Source organism: Salvelinus sp. IW2-2015, linkage group LG7 (assembly GCF_002910315.2).
Source record: "Salvelinus sp. IW2-2015 linkage group LG7, ASM291031v2, whole genome shotgun sequence".
Taxonomy (NCBI): domain Eukaryota; kingdom Metazoa; phylum Chordata; class Actinopteri; order Salmoniformes; family Salmonidae; genus Salvelinus; species Salvelinus sp. IW2-2015.
Genome location: NC_036847.1, coordinates 9,522,262 through 9,532,367, shown reverse-complemented (window position 1 = coordinate 9,532,367; position 10,106 = coordinate 9,522,262). Strand labels below are relative to the sequence as shown.

Sequence of the window (10,106 nt, the reverse complement as noted above, 5' to 3'; positions counted from 1 at the left end):
CCTTAACTTCTTATGGCTGCAGGGGCAGTATTGAGTAGCTTGGATGAAAAGGTGCCCAGAGTAAACTGCCTGCTCCTCAGTCCCAGTTGCTAATATATGCATATTATTATTAGTAGTATTGGATAGACACTCTGAAGTTTCTAAAACTGTTTGAATGATGTCTGTGAGTATAACAGAACTCATATGGCAGGCAAAAACCTGAGAAAAAAATCCAACCAGGAAGTGGGAAATCTGAGGTTTGTAGGTTTTCAACTCATCGCCTATCAAATACACAGTGGGATATGGGTCAGTTTGCACTTCCTACGGCTTCCACTAGATGTCAACAGTCTGTAGAACCTTGTTTGATGCTTCTACTGTGAAGTGGGGCCGAAGGAGACGGGAATGAGTAAGGTCTATCATGAGCTGACCATGCTCTGACCATGCTGACCATCACATTAGAGGGAGCTCTGTGCCATCGCACTTCTGAAGACAATGGAATTCTCCGGTTGGAACATTATTGAAGATTTATGTTAACATCCTAGAGATTGATTCAATACATCGTTTGACATGTTTCTACTGACTGTTACGGAACTTTTTGACATTTCGTCTGCTTTTAGTGAACGCGCTTCGTGACTTTGGATTTGTTTACCAAACACGCTAACAAAAGTTGCTCTTTGGACATAAATGATGGACATTACCAAGGAAAACTAACATTTCTTGTGGGAGTCCTGGGAGTGCATTCCGACGAAGATCAGCAAAGGTAAGTGAAGATTTATAATGCTATTTATGACTTTTGTTGACTCCACAATTTGGTGGGTAACTGTATGGCTTCCTTTTGTGGCTGAACGCTGTTCTCAGATTATTGAATATTGTGCTTTTGCCGCAAAGCTTTTTTGAAATCTGACACAGCGGTTGCATTAAGAACAAGTTTATCTGTAATTCTATGTCAAACATGTATCTTTCATCAAAGTTTATGATGAGTATTTCTGTTATTTGATGTGGCTCTGTAATTTCGGAGAATATTTTGAAGGCATTTCTGAACATGGCGCCAATGTAAACTGAGGTTTTTGGATATAAATATGAACTTTATTGAACAAAACATATATGTATTGTGTAACATGAAGTCCTATGAGTGTCATCTGATGAAGATCATCAAAGGTTAGTGATTCATTTTATCTCTATTTCTGCTTTTTGTGACTCCTGTCTTTGGCTGGAAAAATGGCTGTGTTTTTCTGTGATTTTGCGGTGACCTAACATAATCGTTTGTGGTGCTTTCGCTGTAAAGCCTTTTTGAAATCGGACACTGTGGTGGGATTAACAAGAAGTGCATCTTTAAAATGGTGTGAAATACTTGTATGCTTGAGGAATTTTAATTATGAGATTTCTGTTTGAATTTGGCGCCCTGCACTTTCACTGGCTGTTGTCATATCGATCCCGTTAACGGGATTGCAGCCATAAGAAGTTTGAACCCCTAACATAACCTTTACCTAACCCTAACCGTTTTACATTTCAACTTCAATGGGGTAGGGATGTCCCAAGGTTTCCGGATAGCACAGACCATGTTGTCTCCATGAACTAAATATCTTGCGCAATTGTGTCAGATGTTACGTGCACTGTCCACGAGAGATTAACCAACCCATAGAAATAATTGAACCTGCCTTCATTTGGCCTCAATGCGCTATCGAGTCTTCACAAAGGAATGAATGGTTTCACGTGATCGATGGCCTTGTCATTGTTTCACCCACTCATAATCTCGGACACCCAGAACTAATAGTTTTGTCTTTCTATGCACCTACCACCCTCAGTATATGTCTGTACCTCTGTTTTGACAGCAGGGGGCACTAGAGACAATGAGGCCGCATTGAGAGAAATCAATTATGTTATTATTGTGGAGTAACTGCAATGTTGATCCATCCTCAGTTTTCTCCTATCACGGCAATTTTAAAAACTGTTTTAAAGTCACCATTGGCCTCATGGTGAAATCCCTGTGAGGTTTCTTTTCTCCTCAGAAGGATGCTTATTTTTTTGTAGTGAAGGGTTGTGTTGACACACCATCCAAAGTGTAATTTATAACTTCACCATACGCAAAAGGATATTCAATGTCTGCTTTTTAACTTTTTTACCCATCTACCAATAGGTGCCCTTTGCGAGGCATTGGAAAACCTCCCTGGTCTTTGGTTGTATCTGTGTTTTGAAATTCACACTTTGACTGAGGGACCTTACAATACATTATGTGTGGGGTACAGAGATAGCCATTCCAAATTAATTACTTAAAAATCATACAATGTGATTTTCTGGATTTTTGTTTTAGATTCCGTCTCTCACAGTTGAAGTGTACCTATGATAAAAATTACAGACCTCTACATGCTTTGTAAGTAGGAAAACCTGCAAATCGGCGCAGTGTATCAAATACTTGTTCTCCCACTGTATATCCATCCTGCCCTGCCTATATCCATCTTGCCCTGCTATCTAAAATCTTCGAAAGCCAAGTTATAAAACAGATCACATGACATTTCAAATCCCACCGTACCTTTCTCCGCTGTGCAATCCGGTTGCCGAGCCGGCCACGGGTGCACCTCAGCCACGCTCAAGGTACTGAACGATATCATAACCGCCATCGATAAAAGACAGTACTGTGCAGCCGTCTTCATCGACCTGGCAAGGCTTTCTACTCTGTCAATCACCGTATTCTTATGCGCAGACTCAATAGCCTTGGTTTTTCTAATGACTACCTCGCCTGGTTCACCAAACACCTTGCAGACAGAGTTCAGTGTGTCAAATCGGAGGGCATGTTGTCCGGCCTCTGGCAGTCTCTATGGGGGTACCACAGGGTTCAATTCTCGGGCCGAGTCTTTTCTCTGTATATATCAATGATATAGCTCTTGCTGCGGGCGATTCCCTGATCCACCTCTACACAGACGACACCATTCTGTATACTTCTGGCCCTTCCTTGGCACTGTGCTAACTAACCTCCAAACGAGCTTCAATGCATACAACAGTCCTTCCGTGGCTCCAACTGGTCTTAAACGCTAGTAAAACCAAATGCATGCTTTTCAACCGTTCGCTGCCCGCACCCGCCCGAGTAGCATCACACCCTGGACGGTTCGACCTAGAATATGTGGACAACTATAAATACCTAGGTGTCTGGTTAGACTGTAAACTCTCCTTCCAGACTCATATTAAACATCTCCAATCCAAAATTAAATCTAGAATCGGCTTTCTATTTCGCAACAAAGCCTTCTTCACTCACGCCACAAAACTTACCCTAGTAAAACTGACTATCCTACCGATCCTCGACTTCGGCGATGTCATCTACAAAATAGCTTCCAATACTCTACTCAGCAAACTAGATGCAGTCTATCACAGTGCATCCGTTTAGTTACCAAATCACCTTATACCACCCACCACTGCGACCTGTATGCTCTAGTCGGCTGGCCTCGCTACATATTCCTCGCAGACCCACTGGCTCCAGGTCATCTATAAGTCTATGCTAGATAAAGCTACGCCTTATCTCAGTTCACTGGTCACGATACACACACTACCCGTAGCACACGTTCCAGTAGGTATATCTCACTGATCACCCCAAAGCCAACACCTCATTTGGCGCCTTTCCTTCCAGTTCTCTGCTGCCAGTGACTGGAACGAATTGCAAAAATCGCTGAAGTTGAGACTTTTATTTCCCTCACCAACTTTAAACATCAGCTATCTGAGCAGCTAACCGATCGCTGCAGCTGTACATAGTCCATCTGTATATGCCCACCCAATCTACCTACCTCATCCCATACTGTTTTTATTTACTTTTTTGCTCTTTTGCACATCAGTATCTCTACTTGCACATCATCATCTGCTCATTTATCACTCCAGTGTTAATCTGCTAAATTGTTTATTCGCTCCTATGGCCTATTTATTGCCTACCTCCTCATGCCTTTTGCACACACTGTATATAGACTTTCTTTTTTTTCTACTGTGTCATTGGCTTGTTTTATTGTTTATTCCATGTGTAACTCTGTGGTTGTTGTCTGTGTCACACTGCTTTGCTTTATCTTGGCCAGGTCGCAGTTGTAAATGAGAACTTGTTCTCAACTAGCCTACCTGGTTAACTAAAGGTGAAATAAATCAAAAATAAAACATTTAATTAATTAATTCAGGCTGTAACGCAACAAAATGTGGGAGAAGTCAAGGGGTGTGAATACATTCTGAAGGCTCTGTATATCCTACTACCAGACACTTGCATGTATATACTTGCATTCTCGTGTTTCTAACTCACATCGTAGTTCTTGTTGTTTTTATTCTTTATTATTATTATTATTATTGCATTGTTGGGAAAGAGCTCTCAAGGTAAGAATGTCACTACTGTTTTACACCTATTTTCCTATGGACGTGATAAATAAACTTTGAAACGATATTAGTGCAAATGAGAGGAGATTAAGAGCCATGTAGTGCTTAAAAGGCACGTTTATTTATCCAGTTAATACATACCATCTCAATGAAAAATTATATTCTGTCGGCAGATGCCAATTGGTAAAAAAATCACACAAACCCTTGGCACATTTTAGTCTCTCTTACACCATTGTGACTTCATATTTTCATGAATATCTCATTACATTATTTTCGCTACAGATGAGAATGCTAAATCTCAATGTAATAATGTTTCCCTTAGAGTTGACCACTGGAACAACGAGAAGGAGAGACTGGTGCTCATAACTGACAGGTAAACCAAATGATTAGTGGCAAATGTTATGATTGGATATCCATTTGAACCTAATTGGAGGGATCCATTCCCATATTATTTGATACATTTATGTTGCCGACTGGATGAAAGCCTAGACGCGGTTGTGATCTATTCGTGATGATAAAGGCGGCAAACTACACTCTTTACTTCATTTACCATATTGTCCCTCTTGGTTTTCTAACAGGTCCCTGCTGGTTTGCAAGTATGACTTCATCAACCTGCTGTGTCAGCAGGTCATCAGAATCTCCCTTAATGCCGTGGACACCATCTCAGTGGGCGAGTTTGAGTTCCCGCCCAAATCCCTCAACAAGTAAGAGCCACTGAGCCATGACCCTGTACTTACAACAACACAAGCCACTTGTCGATGTTCTGAAATAATTGGTAGAAGGCTAACGTTCACTTGGGATAGGCTTGGTGGAAATGTTGCCATATTGCTTATACATATCCAACTATGTTGAGTCTACTCAAGTCGCTATGGGATAAGAGGGCTTGGGGTTGTTTCTGGACAGGGCCAAATACACTCAGCAGTCAGACGTGTTCAGTAGGCATGGAAACCGAAAACTAGGAAGGCATATTGGACAAGTATAGATACACCTTCTGTTTCTAAAGCTTTTCTCCTCTCGTGCCCACTGAACACAGCCTACTATTCATTGATTACTCCCAGCACACTGGCATTACAATAAGTGTCTCTACAGGAGGGAGGGCTATGGGATTCGGGTTCAGTGGGACAAACGCCCACGCCCCTCCTTCGTGAACCGCTGGAATCCCTGGTCCACAGACATGCCCTATGTCACCTTCACTGAGCACCCCATGGCCCGTGCCGACGAGAAAGTGGCCTCTCTCTGCCAGGTTAAACTCTTACGTTGCCACCTCCCCTTCCCCATTTACAATATTAACTATTTATATGCAATATTCATGTTCACATGGGAGCTTGGTATATTAAACACTGAGCTGCTCTCTTCTGTCAGATGGACATCTTCCGGACCCAGCTGGTTCAGGCAGTGAAGAAGGCCCACAAGGAGTTTGCCATTCCGGGCAGGGCCAACGGAGTTCTGATCCTAGAGAGGCCCCTCCTCATCGAGACCTACCTGGGCATCATGTCCTTTATCAACAATGAGGCCAAGCTGGGCTACTCCATGACCAGGGGAAAGATTGGCTTCTAATGTTCCCACAGAGTGACCCTCTTATTCCACAGCAGTGGGAGCGCTGTCAAACTGTGTGTTTTATGAGTGTGTGTCTGTCTGCTCGTGGAATGCTGACAATGTGGCTGTGTCATAACCAACGCTTGAGTATAACCGGCGGGCAGCCATGGTGTGCAGTAAGCCTGAGTTCTCTCCACTCCTGCCACAGTGCGCTCATGCAAAGGTATGTTTTCCATTTGCCATAATTATTTAACCCCTGAGTGGAGAGACCTACAGTATGTGAATTTGGTGTGTTTGTGCGATTAGGGAATGTCGCTAGTTGTGGGTACAGTGCATACTGTTTACCTTGCCATTGTGAAAATACTGTAATACACACCTGATGCTGCTAGGTGAACCTGACTTAGTGTCCATGGAAGTTAACATTAGTGTGGGCCTTTTGTGCAGTACGAGGGCATGGTTAGGTGCTTTAACTTTAGGTATAAGAGTGGGCTTTATCAGTGCTCGTTATTACAGAAACTGATGCAATGAGCTTTGCATAATCAAGCGGTCTACCCATTATTTTCAACCTGAGACGCCTTGCAAAATAGCAGATTTTCGCATTAGCCAGATTGGCTCTAAAATCCATCATATTGGGAAGTTGTAGTGGTAAGATTTGAGAATTAATGCAGCTGCCGGTGCTACAATCTGCTTTTTCAGTCAAAATTATGACGTTATTTACTATATTTTACATTGTTTGGTGCAAGCCCACCTACAGATATTCCCTTGTGACAATTTTCTTAAATTGATTAGGCCTACTCGTCTCCATTTCTAGAAAACACACGGCCTTTATCGTCCTCATGCTAGGCTAGTTAATGCAAAAGCAGCGGATTAGGATCTATGAAAATGTGATGTCTAACGTTGGGGTGAGTAGCTGCCGGAGAATTGTTGTGGAATATGTTACTTTAGCATTAGCTACATAGCATGAGGACAAGAAAGGCAGTTTAATTCCGAACTAGCAGTATTATGATTTGCCGTCAGGCATTGTGGGATAGAGTACAGTGACACCTTCCATGCCTGGATTGAGGTACGTTTTCATACCCGTTTGATTCTTAGTGTTGACCGGTATAGAAATGTCTAGAAGGGGGGGGGAAATCCTTTCTACATATCGTTTCACCAAACAATCTACTACACAAATCTTGCTCGGAGGCTAAAATAGTCTTATCGACCATGGGAATAAAAATGGTGGCCATCTTAGATTACGTTGATCTATTAGTCAACTATTCAAGTAACTAACTAGTTAGGGCTGTAGCCATAGTCTGACATAAACCTCAAAGAAAAAAAGCAACAAGTTAAATTGGATACAGCATTTGAATGTAAAGGTCTCCTTTTACCAAGCTCGTACGGCTTTGCCGCAGACCTTTTGATCAGTAGCTCTCAGGAACAGAATAATCAATTTCTGTTCAAGTATTTGGAAAGGACTATAGTGAAATAGTTCCATGCCATTGTTTTTTTTCTCCTCTCGACCTGAGGACCTCCCCCTCCCTGCTCCACAACTCTTGCTATTTGTTATTAACCCTCTTGGCCTCTGCTTTACTGATTTGTCACTTCCATGTCGACATTAGAATGCTTGCTCGGTGAGAACATCCACCTCATTCCCTTCTACTCCCACATGAACCTTAAATACCCTCAACCTAAACAAGCACAAATTTAAATGTATCATCACTGCACAGGAGCCAATCTAAGGAAGTGACTTAATGTATAAGGGCCAATAACAGGAAGTGACCAAGAAAGCCGCAATTACATTTGAAACATTCTTCCATCAGTCACAATGGTTGATGGGCGTTCAATTTTGTTTCTAAACAGAGTAAGATGTCATTCTTGCATGGGATCCAAACTGAATATTTCTAAATATGCAACTAAAACAAAGTCAAGAAATCCAGGAACCAGATTTAAACTGGTTTGAAATACAATCTTCCTCATCCATTCACCAGAGAAGAATCTGGTTGTTAGGCCTTTGCTTTACACAAGATCATGCTTTAATGAACTAAGATGTCTGTCCAACTACCTTTTTTCCCACCCCTGGTCTAAATGTAGCATGCATGTTTTGCATGCCGTCTCTGTTCAACTTGGAAAATGCTCCAGAATAGCATATACTGAATTGATGCAGGCTGAGTGTTACAAAAAGAAAACTAGCACGGTCACCAACGTGAGGCAATTGCCTACATTACTTTGATATTTCATACTGGGTAAATCTGTTATCCGACCCATTTGCAGATTGGTTTGACTCATAACGCTGACTATGCTCATACTGACCTTGCTTATTAAATAAATACTCATCAAAATCGTGGCATTGTTTCTTACACTGCAGGTTCCTGTAAACCCACTTTGAAGTACCCTGGGGATTAGGGGTTTCCCCAGACAGTCTAGGAATATGCTTAATCTCTTATTTTGTTGCAGTGTCATGTAAATTGACAATACAAGTTACATACCAATAAAACACACACAAAAGACTAGCCTGCTGGCCTTACGGAGTCGATAGGAACAGTCGCCCGAGCTATTTAGGAGGGATATCACACCTGGCACAAATGATTGTCTAGTTGTGTTTGGGCGCAGGTATAGGGAACCCCCTCAACAGGAAAGAGGGGAGTAGTTTAAAGTCCAGGTACAGGGGGTGGCTTGGGTCTAAAATGAATTTGTGAGCCTTGCGGAGGGCCCTGACCTTAGAGCTCATCCAGGCCCGACTGTTTGGCTCCAAATACCTTGCTTGCTGTGGTAATAATCACAGAAGATCCACGCTATATGGATGAATCGAGCCCTAAAGCTTTTTTTTTTTTACAACAATACAGCCACATCACCACCCCCTTTAATCTGTGTCTGAGGAACTTTTCACCATTCTCGTCCACAGCAGAACATTCCAACTGTAAGTGATTGAATGTAGACCGGAATGGTTAGACACAGTTGCTGTCTGAATCAAACATCTAAACGGGTATTCATAGCAAACTTTATTACAAAATAATTGTTACCTCTAGACTTTACAAACACAATACTTCAAATTATTAAATGACAGAGATTTGACAAATGCACTTTGTAAACATCTCTTACAGGAACTTTGACCTCAACTACACCTGCCCTATATTGTGATCCTCCCCTAAATAAGTGGAATGTTACCTGCAGGGATGGCTGACACTGACCAGTGCAAGTACACAGTTAAATGGCCATAGAGTTGACTGTCAGAGCAGCACTTTGGAACTCTTCTGGTCATGTGCAGACCACAGCCATGATTGAGTATGGGCTCAGTCTTTGGAGTACTAATCTTAATGCTCTGGCCCCATAGGAGAGAGTATGTGGGGTTCTCTCACTTGATGTCGTCCTCCTCTTCCCCAACCTCCATGTAGCACAGACACAGTTGCTCTTTCCCCAACAGAATCAGGGAGTCTCCACTGCAGTGCCAAGTCACTGACTGCACCTGGAAACCACCTAGGAAGGAGGTACACAAGGGGCATTAAGGACCTCCACCTACTGCTCACATGTCAAGCTGAAGTGTCCCTACCAGTGTACTGTTCCTCCATTTCAGTGTTTCCACATACCTCTTCGAGTACCCCCAGCTCTTCCACTCAGTTGTTCTAGCCGAGTACTTGATTTAACTTGGTTTGGGAAACACTGTCCTATTTCTATTACTGTGGCGTTTGCGGTGACCTGATGAATATCCATTTGGAATGTAAATATTGTTAACCAATAAAAGTACACAGAGCATTTGACTGTGCTTGACTACTCCTTTTACAGTTTTATTACAACCCGTGATAAGTGATGTGTGTTTGACTTCACATGCTATGAGGTTTGTGGTGACGGCCGGGTCACAGCTACAGTACCTTCAGCGGGGACCTGGACAGAGACGCAGCCTGCGGGGGACCAGAGGTAGAGCTTGGCGTTGCCGGTGCAGAGGGCCAGACGGGGCCGACGGGGGTCCCACTGGAAGCAGCGCACGGCCGACGTCTGCTCCAGAACCGCCAGGAGCCCCAGCCTCTGCATGTCCCATACCCACACCACGCAGGCCATGCTGTCTGCAGGGGTAGACACACACCCTAGTCAGCACCATCATTGCCCTATAGCCACCATACAATTAAATGGAACAAGTAATTCTGTGACAGCCACCAAATGCTATACAAACAATTCAGAAAATTACTGACAACATCTAACCCTGGTTGGTAAAGGGTCATTTTGGGAGTGTGGGTCTGCAGGGTTTACACCTATGGCTAGTAGAGCAACGTTCCAGT

General features: G+C 42.9%; 2 protein-coding genes across 3 annotated transcripts in view; one reads left to right on the top strand and one right to left on the bottom strand.

The window, feature by feature from the left end:
* The window catches only part of tprg1l (tumor protein p63 regulated 1-like), a 325,294-nt gene that overhangs the window by 16,114 nt on the left and 299,074 nt on the right, over nucleotides 1-10,106 (top strand). The window contains exons 3-6 of one of the 2 annotated variants that reach the window (XR_011480175.1): nucleotides 4,640-4,690; nucleotides 4,896-5,021; nucleotides 5,407-5,560; nucleotides 5,680-6,920. Coding sequence is in view for 1 of the 2 variants with exons in the window: in XM_023990923.2 (XP_023846691.1) it covers nucleotides 4,640-4,690; nucleotides 4,896-5,021; nucleotides 5,407-5,560; nucleotides 5,680-5,874 (526 nt within the window). In the remaining variant the exon portion in view is untranslated. Of the gene's footprint in view, nucleotides 1-4,639; nucleotides 4,691-4,895; nucleotides 5,022-5,406; nucleotides 5,561-5,679; nucleotides 9,586-10,106 lie in introns of those variants that run through there. The other variant, XM_023990923.2, reaches the window with a different exon arrangement.
* The window catches only part of wrap73 (WD repeat containing, antisense to TP73), a 26,750-nt gene continuing 25,460 nt past the window's right edge, over nucleotides 8,817-10,106 (bottom strand). The window contains exons 12-13 of the mRNA XM_023990922.2: nucleotides 9,702-9,893; nucleotides 8,817-9,309 (exon numbers count right to left, since the gene is read on the bottom strand). Coding sequence (XP_023846690.1) covers nucleotides 9,188-9,309; nucleotides 9,702-9,893 — 314 coding nt within the window. The 3' untranslated portion in view covers nucleotides 8,817-9,187. The remainder of the gene's footprint in view (nucleotides 9,310-9,701; nucleotides 9,894-10,106) is intronic.